The following is a 21,233-nucleotide window of genomic DNA, read 5'->3' on the forward strand; positions in this document are numbered from 1 at the left end:
AACATGATTATGTTCAGTATTAAGTAAAATAATGATAATATTGAAGCTGCTTGCTACTTTCCTCTCTGGGGATTTTTCTTTCTAAGCAGGTTTTATACATGAAAAGTTCCATTTCTGTCTTCCTAGGGTTATGCGACTGAAGTATTCTTTCTGTACCCAAGGGAAAAATCAGTGACATTAAATTTTCTCAACTGTAGACTAGACAGCCGATTCCACTGAAGTCTCAAAAGATTAAAACTCTTCAAAATGACATTCAGTTCACTTTCTTTGTGCATGTGAAAAATAGCTTAATGAATATTCTCCAACAAAAAACATGCAGAGTTGATCATCTTTTATCCAGCTTATAGTTTGACCCAGACCACAACTATGGAAGCTTTTTTGAAAGCGTTTAGTTTTGGTTCCTTGTATCTTTCTTATAGAGACTTGCCAGCCTATCAAGTATGTCCTGCTGCATTAGGTTTTGCTTCTTGTTATAACGATTACATGAGCTCCCAGAACTTTCTTGTCAGGTGTGACTGAAGAAAATGTTCTGCCTCTGAGTAGTTTTCTTTTAATGGATTCTGGGTTGTATCAAAGCCTGCTCTGCTTAAAATTGTGAAAGCTTGCTGCCTGTCCTGAAGGACCATAGGAGGGAAAAGGTCCTGCCGTTTCCAGTTACTTTTCTTTGGAGGAACAGCTTATTTGAGTAGGCCTGAGTCTAGCAATATTGAATAAATTAGTGCTGGCAGTACTTTACTAACAAAACGTCATGATTTAACCCTCAGCCCCACGCAGCTGCTCGCTCACTCCCCGTGGCTGGGATGGGGGAGAGAATCGGAAGGGTAAAAGTGAGAAAACTCGTGGACTAAGATAAAGACAGTTTAACAGGGAAAGTAAAAGCTGCGCATGCAAGCAAAGCAAAACACGGAATTCATTCCCCACTTCCCCTGGGCAGGCAGGTGTTCACCCATCTGCAGGAAAGCAGGGCTCCAGCACGCCTAACGGTGACTTGGGAAGACAAACGCCATCACTCCGAACGTCCCCCCTTCCTTCTTCCCCCAGCTTTACCTGCTGATCATGACGTCCTGTGGTATGGGATACCCCTTTGGCCAGTTTGGGTCAGCTGTCCCGGCTGTGTCCCCTCCCAACTTCTCGTGCCCCTCCAGCCTTCTTCACGGCTGGGCATGAGAAGCTGAAAAATCCTTGACTTAGTCTAAACACGACTTGGTAACAACTGAAAACATCGGTGTGTTATCAACATTATTCTCATATTGAATCCAAAACACAACACTATATCAGCTACTAAGAAGAAAATTAACTCTATCCCAGCCAAAACCAGGACACAAAATTTAGTGTAGTCTTCAACAGACGTCATTGTTCAATCAAAAATCCCCAAAATAAACTAGTATTGCTGTGAATATAGCAACAATATTTGGAATACTATTCTGCAGATCAAGAAATGGCAGGAGGACACTCTGCCCTTTCTTGTCCTATTTTAGGATGGAATAACTGTTGCCCAATGCAGTCTTCTAAAATTCTGTCCTGCAAGTTATTACTAATAATTGTAGATGATTTTCTCCAAGATGAAATAAGGCATTTTGTACCTGTATTCAGTTAGTTTTACCTTGCTACATGAAGCTTTAACTAAAGGATTTTCTAAGCACTGCAGTTAAGATTTAACATCTGTTCGTGCTATTAAATTAAATGATCCGTTCTTCTCCTGTGTTTGTATATACATATGTATATATGCATACATACATTACATACATCTCTTTAGTGAAGCAAGTGTCTTGTGAGTGGTGTTCAAACATGGAAGCAATCAGTTCTGTCTGCTAGGCTGTAGTACAGATAGGTTGGTTGGTTGGTCAGACTAGTGGTAAGGTTCAGTACATATTTAGAAGATAAAGCTGAAATATATTAAACTTTTGCCCTGACAAATGAGGTACTACATTTCATTTGCAAGTATGTCATATATATATATAATCTGATCTATGAATTCTTGAAGTTGTAATCTTTGTATTGCCCCATTTCCTCTCCCTTCTGACAAAACACTGTGCAGCATAGTAAAGAAGGCAAGTCTCTGACAATTTGCTTATACTCTGCTTCGATTCACTTTAGAAAACCATTTTTAAGTCTGTTCCCAGTTGTCTTTAGCAAACATTCAATTTTGTTTTTATTTTTAGACCAGTTAAATGTATAACAGATGAGATAATGACATGCAGATGGATTAAGTTGCAAAGCTAAGGCAAAACCTTTTTAGAAAAAATTGCTTTGTAGTATAAGCCAAAAATAGGCCTTCCCTAAACTCGCAATTAGAATTAAGCTAATTAAGTTTCAGAAGTAGGCTAGTCTATTCTCCTTTCTGGATTTATTGAACCAGCTGTTCTTATTCAAAGTAAGAGCTGTAGAGCTTGCTGCATGCTACAGTTTAAGCTTTATTTTAAAACTTTATGAATAAATTACTCTTCTGTTTGTAATTTAGAAATGATTGGTTTGGTTTGTTTAAACTATTGATTTACTAGAATTAGTGTGAAGTGATAAAAATGTAAATAATGAAGTCTTTAGTTGGGAAGAGGTTTTGTTTGGGGGAAAAGGGTTCCTAAAGAGATGGGGTTTTTTTAGCTAGTAACTACTGTGTTGCAGATGAAATGCTACACTTGCCATATTTAGTCTTGCTAATTAGCAGGTATAATCAATCTCTAGTTGAGCAGTTATAGTTCATAATATGTTTAGATTTTTTTTTGTCTGCTTTTGTTAGTGGTAAATGACTTGACTTGAAATGTATATCTGGTTGACTTAAGTCAAACTAATTCAGGTGAATACTGAATTCAGTTAAGAAACAGAAAAAACATACTTTAAAGTCTTATGTTTTTAAACTAAAACTAAGCAAATTATGCTGAATGCATGAGTTTACCAAAATAATGTACATGTACAACTGATTTAAACAAAAGTGTTGGATACTCAACTGAATGGATTTGTTTCTGGTTCCAATAGCAGTCATGGCACAAGAGCTAGTCATCTTTCTTGCATAGATCGTTTTGTTCTTCAGTGAGAAAACATTTATGTATTTCTTTTAATACTATTAACGGGGGTTTTTTCAAGTAACTTTAAATAGAATAAAATTACATGGGGGAAAAATGTATTCTCTCAGCACCTGCAGGAAGTATTTCTGTCGAATGTTGATTTGTTGTATTTGCAGACTTCAGAGGTAGCAACACCCCCCTGTACTCTGATCCTTAAACAGTCCCAATTCTATTTCTATAACTTCATTTATGAAGTAAAATATTCTTATAGTAAATATAGGTCTTTAAATCTGAAGTAATGAGATATATTAATAGGTTTATTAGATGATATCCTGTAGATCTGGAAGACTGGGAGGTAGTGAAATTGCCAATAGACATATTCTGGATAGCATACAAGTATTCTGCAACTTTACGGTGTGAGATATGGGTACTGCAGCACTGAAATAAGACTTATCAAGATGAGTTTAGATATAGATTTAGAATTGGCTTGGTAATATGACATTTAAGAGAAGCATCAACCTGCTAAGTAAGGAGAATAGAAATAGGGGAAAGACAGAGTTCTGTAATGCATCTGAGCTAAGACTTATCTTTGACAAATATTTGGGAGGGTATTTAGTTAGCATGCCTAAGATCACCTTTCCATTTTCTGTTTCTTGCAGGTTATACAGAGAATATTTTATACAGTAAATAGGTCCTGGTCTGGGAAAATAACTTGTAACGAGCTCAGGAAAAGCAACTTTTTGCAGGTACATAATATCTACAATTTTTCAAGGCAGATGTTTCTGCAAGTTTAAAAACTGCATTAACTAAATGCTTAAGGGAGTAACATAAGTAGCATTTCTTCCTTTTCCAAAAACTAGTGAAGGCTCAGTTGCATTAATTCTCATATGCGAATATGTTTAAATGTCATCCTTTGTCTAGAGCTGTATATATGCATAAGTGTTTTACAGAAGTCTAGCTGATCTCATTCTTCTGTGGACACGCTAGTTTTCTACCTTGTGTGTTCTGTCTTTGCTGTCAGGCAGCATGGTGTGCACTGTCTCTGAAGATAAAAATTGTTCCACTGAAATAGCATTAGATATTAACTTGGTTATGAGAATTCAGATAATTCAAAAAATGTCTTACAAATTCTTTAATGTGTTCTATTTATCCTTCTGATAATAGAATGTGGCATTATTGGAAGAGGAAGCTGATATTAACCAGCTGACAGAGTACTTCTCATATGAACATTTTTATGTTATCTATTGCAAATTTTGGGAGCTGGATACAGACCATGACCTCTATATTGATCGGAAGGATTTAGCTCGACATAATGATCATGGTATGACAAACAAAGCACCTTTGCTTACATGTATTAAATGACCTGTAAACTTTCAACTGAGGAAGTGGTTAACTGCCAAGGCCAGTGTTCATGAGTCTGTTAGTATAGCTGATCCTATGGACTCAGTGAAATAAAGCAGGATAAGTCATCTCTGATGCTGCTTTGTTTCTAGTAATACCAAATTTGAGGAAAATTTTGAATTTGAATTCTGATCTTGGCAAAGAAGTAGAGGAAAAAATCATTTAAGTCTTGGTATATTAGAAATGGCTGCATTTGGCAGTTTTGGTTATTATCTTGGAAACAATCAATTTTACTGATATTATTCAAGTAATGGCTCTTATGGCAAAGTATGGAAAGAGTAGAACAAGGCAAACATACGTTCAGGTACTTCGCTTATTTTAAAGTTTCACTAACTCAGCTGCAGTACATTTTGTTTTAATACTACTTAGCCACCTTACATTTTCTGCATTCACAGTATACAATGACTGATTCTGTAGTCTTGCACACTTGTACCTATTTTAAATATTCTTGTAGCTTGTATGGAACTGTTGGGGTTTTTTGGATGCTTTGTGTCCATTGTCATCTTAAAAGTATTCACTTCAGGACTGGAAAGCTTACATAAGCATAAAGTGATTACGGAATATTATCCCACGTTAAAAAGAATAAACACAATTCCGATTGCTTCTGAAAACTTGGCTCTGAAGTCTCACTACACTTTAGGACACTCTGGAAGGAAAGCTTCTTTCATTTGAGTCATTGCTCTACTGAGTTTGTACACTATAGAAAGGAAGTAGAACTGATATGATGCCACTTGCAATTTAGTTTTGCATCCTTTAAAAAATGGAATATTGGTTAAAGCTTAACGGCTGCAGCTTAATGAGAATTAGACTAAATAAGAGTATAAAATGGATATGATAACCCACCTTTAGTCTTTAATGTGTATTTTTTGCATGTCAGAGTTAGATAATCTGGTTTCATCAAACCCTTCCTTTCATACTGTCACTGGTCTAAAATTAGGCTAGATCAAACACTTATATGTAGTAAGAAAATATTAAACTATGTAGCTGTTGTTGAGAAGGTTGAACAACTTCAGTGTTTCAAAAGTAGATAAGAAGCAGCAGCAGCACCTATGTCTGAAACAAATTGGCTGGCCTACAATTCTGGGGACAAATATTAAGTAGGGACTAGTGTCCTTACTAGAATAATACAGTGATAGCATCACCATAAGTACATAAAACAGATGAACTATTTGAATGGTTAACCACCTGCTTTAATTACCAGTATTTCTACAATGCTGAAAAAATATTTCAGAGCTAGAATAATGAGAAGCAGTTCTCCTTCTGTGAGAATAGTATCAAGTGCTACTTTGAGTACCATCCACAGTTCTTCAGGATAAATTGTATATCCTTTACAGAGGCAGTGCTTCATTAAGACATGCCTCTAAAATCCCTGAAATGGTTTCAAAATAGAAGCATGGATCAGAACCATGTCAAAAATAGACCCATGTCAGAATCAGTTAGGTATGCTCATTATGTATGAATGTGCCAGTTCTATTTTGGCTCTTTGCCAAGGTCATATAAAATGTAATGGCACTTGAAAACATGATTTACTTCTTAAAGAACTGGTAAATGCTGTCTTATTAATCAGTCAATTTTTTTACTTTTATTACACTACTATTCCTGTATCAAGCCCGAATTCAAAGCTGGTTGGTTCTAGCTCCAAGAGGACTCAAAGGGATTAATGAGCACTACACTCGATCTTTCTCACAGATGTGTATATATGAGGGTTCCAGTAAACTCTTCAACTAGACAATACAAAGCAAAAATAACTTGTATCTAATTGACACTATTTTAAACATTTTTTCACAGCAATTTCAAATAGGATGATAGAACGGATCTTCTCAGGAGCAGTAACAAGGTACTTATTTTGTATGCTGATCTAAATCCGATTTAATATTTGCTTGTTAAATTGTGTGACACTCCTAGAAAAAATGCCTTCCTCTTGAAATGGAGCAGTGAATTTCAAGATTTAGTATTGTAGTTTAAACTCTAGTAGTACTAGAGTGCTCTTGGAACCTTTGGCTCAGTCCCAAGTTCTTTACTCTCCTTTCTTTACCCATATGAACACTTGCTATTGGATATTGTATGGTTTAGCAGGGATGGGAAAGAGGAAGGGAAGAAATGTTTGTTGTTTTTCCATCCCTAAACCTGTAAAATTTTCAAAGGGAATTGGGCTTTTCAGTACTACTTGCAAAATCAATGCTTATTACATCAACAAATTTACAAAAATGCCTCCAGTTGAGTTAATTCATATTTTTGACAGTCATTCTTCATTTTTCCCACCGGGATTGACTTCCTCTTGTATATTTATGGCATTTTACTCATTTTTGAAACATTTTGCTAGCACTGTATCTGAAGCTAGAAAGTGACTCATAAACAGAAATAACAAAAGCTGAAATGAGTGAAATGACACTTGGCAGGCATATGTCTAGAGCGTACTCCTTTATGTGAGTTTTTTTGGGCAAGACAAAACATATGCTGTATTTTTCTAGACATCTTGAGGAAAAAACAGCAAAAAAAATGAATTTTAGGAATGAAATGTAATATGTCTAGGAACTGCCTACCTGACTTCTTGCTAGACAGGTTGACCATGTGTCTTCGGAATGTATTTGCATGCTGTATTCCGTGGTATGAGAGTAGAAACAGACAATTACATTCTTGCCACGAACACTAACTTCCTGAATGTTTTTTGTTCCCTTTTATCTTCATATTTCCATTCCAATGCTTTTAGCTAGTGGAGTTCTGTACAGCTTTAAGTTCTTATCACTTCTACCTGAATAGAAATTCTAAAAAGCATGTGTATGTGTATATAATAGATTTTAAAAATTGAGATAACTCTTCTCTTAACAATTAAGCAGTGGTATTGCTGCCCAGGAAGGAAAGCTGTAGGTCCTTCTGGACAGAGTGCTACCTTCCTCTTCCAGCTGCTCCCTTCCTCTTTACCCACTGCAGTAGAAACAACAGAGCACACAGGCTCCTTATCCTGAATGATCAAAGTAGTCTGTGACAAGTCACCTTATGAACACTGCATCATTTAGAAGTAAATAAACAGTTAATAGCACCAAGGGAAATAATCCTTAATTTTGGTTAGTAAAAACTAGGTGTTTTAAAATAAATTTTTTATCTTTTTCCTCATTGGCCTTCAAGAGGTAGAAGAGCACAAAAAGATGGGAAAATTAGCTACGCTGATTTTGTCTGGTTTTTGATATCTGAAGAGGACAAGAAGACACCAACTAGGTAAGAATGAATTTATGTTTTAACAGAAATAGAGACTGACTTTCTTGGTTTTTCCAGTCCTTAAATTAGGGACCACTGATGCTCAGCTGGAACTCTGATGGAAGAAGCTAAACTATAAAAGCATGAGTGGAAAACTTGGCGCCGTTCATTGCATCATTCTTATTTATCAGTGTCTCCTGTTGTTGCTGCTGTACAGGTCTATTTTAATGACTTCTAAGAGGATAAATGTCATCGTTCCATATGTTATGTGTGGCCTACTTACAGACAAGGTCATAGATAAAGGAAACTGCAGTTGTTTCATGATGCTAGTGACTTCGGGAAACTATACAGCTAGCATTAGCTGTAGGATATTGATAAGAAATCTATTGTGTGACATGTCACTGGCTTGTTCAATATGAAAAAAAGAACTTGGGTTTTGATGCACAGTTCAATTTTTCATTGGCTCCCTTGAGTTTTTATGTAAAACCACATGTTTTAGTCCTCTCCTCCTTCACCCACTCAATTAACAAGTGTGTTTTCAAATGCAATAATGGATGGCATGGCAAATACTAGAAACTCTTATCACAATAGGTGGTGTTTAATGACTTTCTATGGTATTATGGAATGTAGTCTTTTAAGTCTAGTTTTGCATCTGTAAGTAGCGTAGCCTTTAAAACAGGCAACAAATTCCTGAAATTCTGTAATAAGTTTGTGTAAACAGTTCTTTGCTATTAATTACTGAATTTCAGCATTGAATACTGGTTTCGCTGTATGGATCTTGATGGGGATGGTGCTTTGTCTATGTATGAATTGGAGTATTTTTATGAAGAACAGTGCCAAAAATTAGACAACATGGCCATAGAACCTTTGCCATTTGAAGACTGTTTGTGCCAGATGCTAGATCTCGTGAAGCCACAATATGAAGGTAATAAAATCTTTTTCCATCTGTAACTTCTGTTTCTCTGGATTAGGAGTTAGTGTACCCTTAAGAGCACTCAGTTTGTCATACAAAGAATATGCCTTTAGGTTGTTTTTTCTCTAAAGTCTGTTAGAACTTAATAATCGAATGGTCTGCCAACTGCAGGCAGGCATTCATTTTCATACTAAAATTTAATATGCTGCTTTAAAATTCCTTGGAGGCTTTTAATTTGGGCTTGTAGCCATGTTTAGTCTTAAATGAAATCTTGTCACTGTCTGGCTGAGGTGATGCTCTCAAAAAAAGCTCTTGACTGTGCTGTTCACTTCCCTCTTACCTGTTCCAGTACTCATTTAATTGAGATTTCAGAGGAAACAGTTTCTAAACAGTGTTTGTCTCTGTAGCTCAGTAGTGGCTTATTTTAGGTTAGAAGCCTAAGCTGCCCTTAAGAAATTCATGTCAAGGGACTTAAAAATAACTGAATACTAACCTGTTCTTAGTTTTTGGCTATTTTCTACATTCATTTGAAGCTTCACAGACCTGCATTCTACTCTCCTGCGTTTGACGTGTATGGTCTTTAGCTGATGAAACTTCAGTTTATATTTTATACCTGGAAAAAAATTATGAAGTCAGCATGATGCTCACTTCATATTTGCCCTTCTGTGCTGCTCAAAACTAAAAAAATTTTTGCATGCCTTGGTAAACATATTACTGTGATGTTCAAGAGTGATATCTTGCATGTTCATGGCCTCTTACCTCTGTGCTGTTTCTGATATTTGTCTCATAAGTTGATAAAACTGTTGTAGCCCTGATGGATTAGTCTTCAGGGATTTGTTGAAATCAACACAAGTGAGGTCAACCTGTATCTAAACTTAATGTCTCAACACCTGACCACAGTTAGCACTAATAACCCTTATTATGGCTATACTTTTTAATGTGAATTTCAGTGTGTAAAAGGATTTGGAATACAGTCTGGTTGCTATTACTGTACAGACTCTGCATTGCAATAAAGTTAGAACTTGCCTATTTGCTTTTGAAGGGTTTGATAGGAGTAGCAACCTGTATTGCATATACTAATGTTTGCTATTTTGTATGGTAAAAGAAAATTGTTGGCCATCTTATTAATGCTTTTGTTTAGAAAATGTAATGTTGTTCTAGTGTTTCACATTTAGACGCTTCTAGATGAAGCACTGAGTTTTTCCTACTTGAATGTGAAGTGTCACTTTAGTTGAGTGTGTAAGAGGGTGGTTCTGTTTACTGTATATACAGTTACGGTTAGAGAATCGACGAATAATAGTCTTGCTTATTGCCCGCCTTCTTTCTAGTATTAAGAATACTTAAATTACAAGAAACTTAATTTTCTTTTAAAAAGGCAGTTGTCTTTTATTGAGACATGATTTTTTTTTTGCATGCTAAGGGAATTGAAATAACTCAAAACTAGAACTTAAAGCTTCATATTCTTATTTAAACCAAGTTAAAATGGATTTGCTAGCTGAAAACACATTTCTAAAGGCAGAAAAAAAAATGTAAATGAAAAAGGAGTACTAGGTTTGTTTTGGCTGGAAGCTCAATCCTAGGTATCAGTGGAATGAAATCTTAGACCAACACTGTATAATGCATGGGGCGGTGGGAAGCATTTAAGATGAAGTGAAGCAAGCTCTGAGGAACACATTTATGTTATATGGTTTCCTACAATAGCCTCCTGAACTCAGGGGCTCCCTTCCAGTCTTGTCTGCTTTTCAGAAGCATAATGTATGTTTTCAGCAATGTTTCTGTTCTGCATTTCAAATGAAACAAGATTGATATATCTGTTCTGTATCATGAAGATGATAAAAGGAGGCTGTAAAACACAACCAAGATGAGAGTTATTTAGGGCAACAAAAATGAAAGGCAATTGTGAAGGGTTGATGTTTTTTATAAAACCTGAGTGATGTTTAAAAGGTGGATTAAGAAAAAATTCTTCTGTTGTTTTCCCAATACAAAAACTAGCAGCATAAAATGGCATTTCACTTGGTAGATTTGAAACAAAAGAAGGTACTTTCATACAGTTCTGGCTAAACTGTGATACAGTTTGCTACAGGATGTTCTGTGTACTGAAAAGCAGATTCTTTAATTTGTGGAGACCTGAATTATCTCATTCTTTTTTTTGTTGGTCTTTGAGAGGCAATGGTAGGCATCTACATGAGTGTTAGGTGTCTAAGCTCCCATTGCAATAAATGGAAACTGGAGAGCAAATCAACGAACCAAATATAGGTGTCTAACTTAAATTGGGAGCTTATATAACTGGGACTCAAATTATTTGCTTGGTTGTGGAGAGTTGCTGCCACTTGAGATGGCCCAATACATCAGACATCTGTGTGGGTCTGACAGATATGACACAGGTGCCATGAGGGATTTGTGTCATTCTGGAGCATCAGCTATAAGCCAGGCAGAATACACTAAGGCACTTCAGATGGCAACAGACACAAGTGTGGCAACCATTTCCAAATGGGATTCAGGTTTTGCTTTCCTCTGATGTCCTTGAGTTATACTTTGTTAGAGGCTGGGACAGTATGCTGAGGAAATATTGTTCTAAATCTGGCTTTTATTGAACTCTTCCATAACATCTGCAGTTAGCCCCTCTTCAATTGACAACAGAAGATTGGCCATATTTCAGGTGAATCAGTGACGGGGAGTTTTAAGGATAGCCATCTGTCTTTCCCTGTATATCTGGTATTTTTCAGTCTTTCTGCAGAAGCTCAATATTCAGCTTTGAAATAAGGTAACATTTCTGAGCAACCTTACAAATACCTCTAACACTTAACGGATCCATTTATTTGAGTCTTTAAAGTATCACTTTATAAAGAACCAAACAAACAAAACACCTCTGAGCATTTAGCTTTCCTCTCAAGCAGTAAATATTGATCAGGCTGGACAAGTGTGGCAAACTAGTCTCTATGAAAAATTCATCTGTATGAAGCATAGTCACATACAGTCATCTCTGTCATACGTTTTTTCTTTTCAAGTCAGGGAAGAGAAATGGCCACTGCCAGAGGATATTCCTACCTGCTACCTAAGCACTTCTTGGGAAGGAATGGCTAGCTCACTGGAGACTTCTGTCTCTTGAGGAAGCCTGGACAATTATCTTAAATAGTTCTTAATAGCTAAGTGACATAGACTGCATCTCACTCCAACACATTGAAGTATGGTAGGATGACAGTTAAAGCAAGTAACAAATCTGAAACATCTGAAAGTTTTGTCCACTTTGAAGGACACATTTCTAGGTGTGTATTTCATCTATGTGCTTTCTCCCGTTGTGTTGAGCATGAGTGACAAATGTTCTTGAGCATAATGATGACTTAACTTTTGTATAACATTCCTCCTCTTTGGAGAAAGGATAACTTCAGCTTTAAATATCTTATCTTGTAATCTTCTTTACAGGAAAAATTACTCTGCATGATTTAAAGCGATGTAAGTTGACAAATGTGTTTTTTGATACTTTTTTCAACATTGAAAAATACCTTGACCATGAACAGAAGGATCAGTTTTCTATGTTGCGGGTGAGTATGAAGCTTTCAAAGTCTTTTTAGCTATGGGCTTAATAATTAATATGGTTTTGTATAACTTGTAATGTGATTGTTTAGGATGGTGAAGGTGAAAGCCAAGAGGTCTCTGACTGGGAGAAGTATGCTGCTGAAGAGTATGATATCTTGGTAGCAGAAGAGGCAGCAAGTGACCAGTGGAATGACGGGTAAGAATGTAGCAGGAGGGTTGGTACGAATCCTCTCTACTAATGTAGAGCCTCACCATTGCTATCATCCTTGATGCGATTTTTGTAGAGTGTTGCTGTTTGTCATGTTTAGCCATGTGCTCAGTGAGGGAGGAAGAACCTTTCTTGTATCTCAAATTAAACCTTCCTTGACAGTTTGTGATTACATTCATTTCATCAAAGAAAAGCTCCCACTTCAAATTTTGGGAGGGAATAAGATTTGAAAAAGCTTCAGCTCTAAACAAAATACAACGTTAATTTTTGCAGCTTGTTGTTAAATGAATGAAGAGCTTTGCGGGGGGGGAGGACACAAAATCTCACTTCTGAACTCAATTATATCAGCTCAGACGTATTTTTTCCACAGTCCTCCAAGAGTAAATAAGATGATAAATCTTGCTGTTTCAAAATCACTCCTTTACTTTTGCTGTGTAGCTTCCAGAACCTTTTGGAATCCAAACTCCTGAATTTGCCATTAATTGTTTTCGTTATTTAAAAAGATAAGGAAAACAAGTATAAATTTAACTTGGTTTAGGCCTTAAGTTGATTGACCCATCTAGAGAAAACACATTTTCCTGCATTTCCTGCATCAATATTCCATTTTAAAATATTTGATTCTTGCCAAGTGTTTAGAGAATGACTAGCTTGATATTTAAGAGAGTGCTTTAAATCCCGAGAAAGTAAAATCCTCTTAACACATTGATTTCAAGAAACTTTATTAAAGAAAGCATATGAAGGAAGCGAGAGGGGAGGGAGAGAATTGTTATCACTACCCAGGCTCTTCAGCATTAAGGGGGATCATACTCTTAACCCGTCATGGAATCCTCTGCTAGAATTTATAAATATTACAGAATTAACAAGCCAAAAAATAACTGAAGCTTTGTTGTGCTGTGAGCTAGGCAATACTAAACCTTCAATGTTTTTTTATCTCCTTTAATCTCTTAATGTCATGGGCTAAGTTTGGGGAAGGTACAGAATAGGTATGTACATTTTTGACAGTTGTTTGACACACTGTAAGGCTGAGTATAATAGCTTAAATTTGATGGATCAGAGGACAGAACAGTTTCTATAGTTACTGGCTGACAGACGTTACTTATTTTTAACTCAGCTGACAAAACTAGTGGGATTCTTATAAACCAGTGAAGGATTCAGAGTTTTGGCCCTCTGTTTTAGAATACCCTTATAAAATTAACATGTTTAAACCATCAAGAGTCAAAATTTTAAAAAGTTACTGGTGGACTTAGACTGCTCCTGAGAGGATCAGACTGGCCCCTGCAGTGTCTGCCATCATCTCGGTGTCTGTCAGAGGGGCCCCTTTAATATAACACAGTAAATCAGTGCATCAGCAGGTCAGCCTGAGAGCCGAGGCTTGACAGGAATGAATGGCGTTTAGGAGACAAGGTACTGTTGAATCTGAACATCTAAATCTTAACTAGAACCACTTCCTCAAATGTCTTACACCTTTTGTTGTTTAGCCTTATTTTCTCTTTCTTCTGCTGGCCTGTTTGTTTACTTCTACCATAGTAGTTGTGTGTCTCCACCTTCTTGTTTTAAGATTCTGCTGCTGTTGTGACTTTCTAGAATCTGAGTGGTAAGCCCATTTTGCCCATTTTCAGATACAAAGTTACAAAATTCAGATGGTTTTTGACTAAATTTGTCTCAAGGTCACCTGAGAGTTGATGGTTAAATGCAGATTTCCTGGATTCTATTAGGATCCTATTTATTCTGTCTTACAGCTCTTAAAGCCTCTTACAGCTTTGCTGTGGAATACTCTGAGAAACCAGTTCTTCTGTCAGTTGAGATACACTGAGGGTTCAGAAGTATACCATGTGGTCTGTAAAAGCTAATCCTTTAGCTAGATTGTCAAGGAAGGATTTCAACTGGTCCTCTAGCATTCTGTCCTGATGCTACATGCAGTATCACTGGCAACTGAAACTCATTGGAGGCAAAATATCCTTTTGACATTAGTAGTAAGGGACCTGCATGTCAGAAAGTCAGGTTACTCCGCACCTCTGATTACGGGCTTGAAATTGCCAGGCTGTTGTAGACAAGTATAATTTTGTAAAGTTCTAAGATAACGTTTAGGCACAATTTCACTCACAAGTACAAACAGGATATAGAGTAAGAGCCTCAAGGTGCTTTTATTCTGATTCAGTTATGAGCTTGTTGACTGCAGCTGTTTCTCTGAGCTAGGAGCATCTCTGATTATTGTTTACACTAGATTATTTTATTTTTATGTATTTCCCACTCCCACCCATCCCAGCCCCTGGATATCTGCTCTTGGAGAAGATAAAAGCTGCAAAATTCACAGCCAGTATTCTTGGGGTCAGATCACTTCTGTTCTTTTCCACAAAAAATGTATTCAAGGTTTACCTGAAACCGTGGTTCCATGGCTTTACACAGAAAGTGGACAAAATAGAAACTAAAATACAAAATGTTTCTCAAGTTAAACTTTGGTATTATATTTTGAAATTTACCTTAAATTCTCACTTTTCAGTAAACTGCTAATAGGTCTTGAACAGTTAGTTTTTCAGGTATTTCCATGAAGTTTCTCTCTGTGCTATAGGCGTAGTCTTCTTTGTATGTCCATGCAATTACAGCTTAAGTAATACAGAGAATATTGTAGAACTTATGGTATGTAAAGCAGAGTCCTAATAACCCTAAAACTTGAAAAAATGTACCTTCACTGTGTAAATACATTCCTTAAGGAAAACCAGTGTGTTACTGTAAGAATAATGTAGTGGAGTACACTGGGATATGGAGGAGAGAAGATGTACGATGCTAAAACATCCAGTTTCTCATTTCTTTTGAACCTGGTGTTTGTAAACTCAAGTGACTCTTTGGTTGTAGGTTGCCTCTGCTTCTGGCATTAGCAGATTAGTCATAGATCTTATAGGAAAAAAACTGACAATTAAAGAAAAATACTGCATCCCATGGAAGCAGAGCCCAAAAAATCATGCATTTTATTTAATTACTTTCTGTAACCCTAGCTGGGTTTGATGCATAGGCCATAGCTTAACTGTTGGCCCTCCACACAGCTTTTATCCAAGTGTTCCTGAAGTTTGCTGCTTTGTTTCCTTGGAGTACAGATTGTAATGCTCATTGCCTCCATTAACTACCACTTTGACAAATTACAAAGTGTTTCAAGTATCATATACACAGTGTTTCTAAATTTCCTTAAATATCTTGGAAAGGAGTAAAAGTGATATTCCATGAGGCCACCAAAGCATTGGAAGAGAGTAGGATTTTAATTTGGCCCAATAATGTTTGAATAACAATCTTCTGAGTATAGGATGGATGGAACCTACAAATAGTATCTGAGATATTCTCATGCTGCCATCTTTACTGACTGGAAAAGCTGCTCTGTATCACTATGCAATAAACAATCCAAAAGGTGCATTCAAGATGTTTCTGTTTAAAAAAGAAAAAAAAAATCCTCCTCAAAAGGATGGAATTAATGGTGTGGAAGACTATAAATAGGTGTGTGAGCTGAAACTGTTGTTATGGTAGAATATGAATCTTTCTTCCAAATCCTTGTTTTCAAATGTGTAACTCACTAAAGCAACTCTTAGGATGACTTTTGTGTCCTGCTCACATCAGTGGTGAACTGGTGGGAGAAAGTCAAGCTATTCTGTTCAGCGCCTAAGCACTGACTGATGCTCACATAACTGAGACTGTAGTACCCATGGGAAGGATGTAATAATAAAAAAAAGGAAAGAAAATCAGGAACTTGCTGCTTAATCTTTACCTGAAGTTATCAAAGCATCTTTATTTTGTTAGAGATTTCTTTTACTGAAAATGATGGTGAAGCTGGCTTACTAGTTTATCTATGAAGTGTTTCACCAGAATTGCATTCACAATTGAAAATGTTGTTCTTCCTCCCACCTCTACTCTTAATGCTACTCTATTTTAGTGTTCAGAGTGGATTCTTAGTATTTAACTCTTCTTTGCCCTATGTCTCCTAATCACCACATAATGCCGTTATAGTCACATTTGAAGAACAGATATTGCACTACCTAAAGCTTGTTCTTTGCCTAGCCTTGTTAAGTAGATGGAATTAATCACGTGCTGAGATGAGATTCGGTAGCACTTGGGAAGATGTGTGTGAACCTGAGTCAACCTAGCCCAGGAAGTGGTCAATTCTTTAATCTGACATCATAAATCTCCACAAAGATTTAATTTTTTTTTAAACAGCTATCAATTATAGATTGATCCCACCTAAACAGTGCTGAAGCTGATCTTTTTTAAATATCAGCCTTCACTGACTTTAGTTAGTTAAACATTACATTTCATTATCCATCTGTTCATTTTCATCAGCAGCAGGTGGTTATCAGTAATTTCTGGTTAAACAATTGGCTTTTGCTTTCTAGCATCTGCTTTAAATACATGGTTGCTATCACTTGTGCTCATGTGCATTTTAGTAAGACTTTCAATTCAGCATTCTTTCTCTTTTGTCGTCTCTACTGCAGGTGTAGTTTGTTCTTCCTAATGAAGCCTAATTTCAGCTTTCTTAAAAAGAACTTGAGGGGTTTCTGTCAAGTACTTAAGTCTTACGTTTGACCTTTCTAACTTATGAGTAGTCCACTAGAGCAGTATGTGCCTTGAATCCTTTCAGTAAAGCTGCATATCTCACTAAGAAGTTCTGCATGTGGTAGGAGAGTAAACTAGCTTAAATTTAATTATTAGAGAAACCTTGTGCTGCTTCTGGTTACGTGTTTCTTTACTGTAAATATACAATATTGGAAATTATATTCTTCCCGCAGGTGCCTTGTTAATGTTCAAACTTTTAGGTACTTCCTGACATAGCTAGAGTCCTTCATTTTCTTTTTTTGCCCATTCCTAGGTATGAAGCAGAACTGAATCCTGTAGACCATCAGAAGGCCAACGTCCTAAAGTATCAAATGGAAAAAAGACCATTTTTTGAAATGCCTTCCCATCTGGCTGATGTAGACTTGGATGAGTATGACTATGAAGAGGACTTTGAGTAGTCATTGCTTACGGTCAACACTTGCAGAAGAGAAGGGACAGTCTGCAGCAGGTCTGCTACACACCTGTATGTTTCAGTGGGTTTTGTTTCCAGGAAGTCAGCTTAGTTTTGTGCTAAAAATATTTAATCACTACACTACCTTTTAAATAGAAGAAGCGCATTTGTATGGAATGATGAAACTTTTTGTATTTATTCAATAGTCTATAGTTTGTAAAATAGATTAAAATATTTATTTACAGATGTTGCATAATTCCTTTTTGGAAGAATAACAATATTTGACTTTAGAGAAAAGTATTCTACTGTTTTTAAGAGAACTGTGTAATTTTCTTGAAGTTGATGTGTGGTGCACTGACCATCCCCGCCCCATATGTGAACAGGTATTCCTGTCCTGCTGTGGGAGGTAAGGAGACAATTTATACCTGGCCTGCAATGCTTATATGCTCATAGACAGCCCTAAGGGTTTTATGCCTTGGCAAGGAAGAGACATGACTGTGAGTGCGTGATCCGGCTCTCATTTACAAACAGTTTCATTTGAAAAGCTGAGCGTATTGGCACGCAAGGAAAGCGAACGCCTGAGACAAGTTGCTTCTCTTCTCTGTGTAGTCCTTGTTTGCCCCAACTTTAATTTTGCTTGCCCTTTTAAACTTCAGTCTTTTCATTGATGTTCATTACAAAAAGATTATTTAATAATGAAGTCTGGTTTAGTGTTCATACTTGATCCAAAATGAGTGTGTTAATTCATGTAGAAGGAACCAATTTTTTTAAAATCCTTTGTATAAATGTTACTTGATCAGTGATGTGCACTAATTTGTTGTGGGCATTCAGTGCTGTTGTCTGTCCCCCCTTCAGTTGTTTGCTATTGACACATTCCATGGATATTCATCAGTGTCACAGCAGCTTGAAATTGTTGCCTCACTCTTACTGTTAAACAGATTTTGAGAAAAAAAGAAAAAGTGTACAAAAAGATGTAAGTTATTTTTTGGTTGCAGTGTAGATCTGTTAAAATGTTTAAAAATCATGTTTGTATTTTCAAATAAAGATTTTCATATATGTAATTAAACAGCTCTTATTATGTACTGCATACTTAACTTCCTACTATTAAAGAAGCATTTAAGATATGATGGGTTACACATGTGTGCAGTCTGGTTGGGTAATTACACCAGCTGCATATTCGAGGCCATCAAGCTCTAGCAGGTCTTTCTTCATCTCAAAGACAGTGTTGCTGAGCAGCTGGACGTGGCACAGAGAAATCTGTTCCACTCAACTCATCACACCATCTCATGTGGGAACTTGCAAACCTGTGTATCTTCAGTTAGTGTACCTTACCAAGGAAACTCAAGTCATTTTAGTAGCACTCAAAGGATTTTTAAAAATAAAATCAGGGTTGATTAATTATTCCAATCTTAATTGAAACTCATCAATGTCAGATTTCTCTAGTGTTGGTCAGATACCTTTCACTGCTTGCCCATGGTTTCGGGTTTTTAAACAGTAGAGGTACACAGAGCAATTACGTTAAGCTCTGTTCCCTAAGGTGCTGTGGGAAAGGATGACCAGCTGACTTTCTAGATGACCCTGAACTGCTGCTGCTGTTTGAGAGGTGGTGGCCTGCTGCTTTTCCCTACCTTAAACCCTTCAGCTGGAACCCCCCTTCTTAAAAAGGGGGCTTGTAAATGGGCACTGTACAGCCATGGGTGTTGCCATCACACAGTGACATTGCCCCATTCAATGGAGCTATGGTGCAGGGTAGGTCTCTTCTGCAGAGCCTGTAGCTTTGTTGCCCCTTTGTTAAATCCTGCCTTCTATTATACTTGGGATAACCAAGTCCCTTTTTTCCTAAGGATTTGCACAGATCTAGCAGAGCAGGTTTGTTATTGTGGAAGTGCCTTTTCTTGCAGGACATGAACTATAAACATTACTGTACCTCCCCTCAGGATACCCCCCATCCCTAGTCCTTTGTTACAAGAGTTAAAGCATCAGCGTGTTTGATGTGGTCCCAGGTATAACTGCTTTCTTAGTCCAGCTGTATTCTGCCTACCTGGTAAGTGTTTAGGCCTAGATCCACAAATCTAGGTGGATGAGGGAAACGTCACCAAGTCACAGGGGAACTGAGAACAAGTTGATCTGGGTGAGAATCAGCATTGTCTTGTGAAGTGCTACCTCTCCCCTTGCATTAGCCTACTGTATACTTCATACAAAATGAAACATAATGGTTTTACTATTGCTGCTTCAGGCTATGTGATACCTGGGAGACAGTGATGGCTTTCACTTCCATGTTCATGGGCGCTCACTTCTCAGTCTAGAAAGCCAGCAGCACTGCTGCTGTTCTCTCTCCAGACTTGGTGTCGGAATATCACTTGCACTTTCAGTACTAATGGATAGCAACAGTTCTGTAGTTTATTTTACACAGTTACTATATATATATATAAAAAAATAAAGCTGATGATAGAATTAACACAATGTACAATTCCATGGAGCAGTGACAAAGGGTCAGCAAAAGCAGCCAGCACTCCCCAGCCTACTGCCTCTAGACCACTCTTGAGTGAAGATTATTTGCAAATTCTGGAAAAACCACTTTTGAAGGGCAATAGTTACAGTCTATTTACATGGTCTTTTCAGGCTTTGTATTTTCCAAGTAAATACCACACGATCGCTGTGTATGAAGGATTTCTTCCAGAGGAAAATACTCAGTCAAGTGGTCCCCTCTTTCTTTGTGACTTAGAAGCCTTGACGCAAGTCTCTGGGAACATGTCCTGATCCCCACAGACCACTAACCACATCGCTGTAAGCACTGGAATTTAGAAATACTTTCAGACAATTTGATCCAGGTTTTCCGTTTTACAGGCAGGAAATGGCACTGCCAAGTCACTTGCCATCACCCGGCAGGTCACAGTGTTTGCAGCTGGGCCAGGCTCCTTTCTCCCCAGGGTCAGGTAGAAGGAAACAAGTAGATATCCATCTTGGTTATCTCAAATGGTAAAGAATACATCCAGCAGAACACTGCCCCCACGCTGCTCTGAGCAAACTTGTCTCATCTAGTTTAGAGAGTCTTTGACTCAATAGTTGTCAATACCCTGATTCCAATCCTTAGGTTGGGAATTTTTCCAAGGCAGCATCAAGGACCAGGACGCAGTTGAGTAATGATGTTCACTAACGCCCACAACCTTAGAAGCGTAACAGCCGAATCAGTAATGCCCACAAACAGCAATGTGGAGAAATGAACTGCAGTGCTAGTAACTGGTTCTGGGTGGCAGGCAGAGATTTGACTTGATACCTATCTCCTGCTGCCTTGGTTGATGCCATCACAACCCCATTTTCAGTTAAACAATTTGCAGAAAAAAACGGTAGTGTGTTCTTCACTTCCATTTATCCTCTCAGCATCATCTTAACTGTCCTATACCAGAAGAAAAAAAAGATTGTCAGTCTCATACTATGAAGAAAACATCATGGAAGAGCACATAAGGAATCAGAATGAGAGTGTAGCATCTAACCAACTAGCAGCTTGACCATAGCTGGCTCTTGGAAAGCACTGTATTTAGGTTCCACAAAAAGAAAGAAGCATTTCTACACCACAGGGAGCCCTGAAGAGTCACTACAGGGAAAGGCCACATACATACTAAATAAGTAAGTAGTGCATTTTCTATATGGCTTCAGTCTTGGTCCATGGATTTAAATTCTGTTATTATCTATCTTCAGTAGGAGCTGCTCCAAGCACATGGTCCAAGCAGTCTACATTTTAACAGGCATATGACTGGAAGAAAGGGTAGAAGCCCCTTTTTCCTTGTAGTCCTCTTTAAAAAAAAAAAAAATAAAACCACCACTCAAATATGAAGAGAAACCATTTGCTCAACAGGAAAAAAACTCATTTAAAAAAAGTCAAAAATCATACAAGGTCTTTGAATGTGGCTGCTAGGTCCCAGATAACCAGAGCCACTGGAAATCACGGGGTTGCCTGAATCACTGCAAAAAACCTGTCTGCCAAACAGTGGG

General features: G+C 37.3%; 2 protein-coding genes across 9 annotated transcripts in view; one reads left to right on the top strand and one right to left on the bottom strand.

The window, feature by feature from the left end:
* Nucleotides 1-18,306, top strand: part of PPP2R3B (protein phosphatase 2 regulatory subunit B''beta) — a 53,941-nt gene extending 35,635 nt beyond the window's left edge. For both annotated transcript variants that reach the window (XM_052773691.1, XM_052773692.1), the window contains exons 6-13: nt 3,662-3,748; nt 4,167-4,323; nt 6,192-6,240; nt 7,530-7,619; nt 8,348-8,523; nt 11,935-12,053; nt 12,138-12,244; nt 17,103-18,306. In XM_052773691.1, coding sequence (XP_052629651.1) covers nt 3,662-3,748; nt 4,167-4,323; nt 6,192-6,240; nt 7,530-7,619; nt 8,348-8,523; nt 11,935-12,053; nt 12,138-12,244; nt 17,103-17,247 — 930 coding nt within the window. In that variant the 3' untranslated portion in view covers nt 17,248-18,306. The remainder of the gene's footprint in view (nt 1-3,661; nt 3,749-4,166; nt 4,324-6,191; nt 6,241-7,529; nt 7,620-8,347; nt 8,524-11,934; nt 12,054-12,137; nt 12,245-17,102) is intronic.
* Nucleotides 18,307-19,622: 1,316 nt separating this feature from the next.
* The window catches only part of LOC128135122 (cohesin subunit SA-2-like), a 62,253-nt gene continuing 60,642 nt past the window's right edge, over nt 19,623-21,233 (bottom strand). For all 7 annotated transcript variants that reach the window (XR_008232948.1, XM_052773684.1, XM_052773686.1 and 4 more), the window contains one exon: nt 19,623-20,637. Coding sequence is in view for 6 of the 7 variants with exons in the window: in XM_052773684.1 (XP_052629644.1) it covers nt 20,629-20,637 (9 nt within the window). In the remaining variant the exon portion in view is untranslated. The remainder of the gene's footprint in view (nt 20,638-21,233) is intronic.

The sequence above is a fragment of the Harpia harpyja genome, chromosome 22, assembly GCF_026419915.1.
Source record: "Harpia harpyja isolate bHarHar1 chromosome 22, bHarHar1 primary haplotype, whole genome shotgun sequence".
Classification (NCBI taxonomy): domain Eukaryota; kingdom Metazoa; phylum Chordata; class Aves; order Accipitriformes; family Accipitridae; genus Harpia; species Harpia harpyja.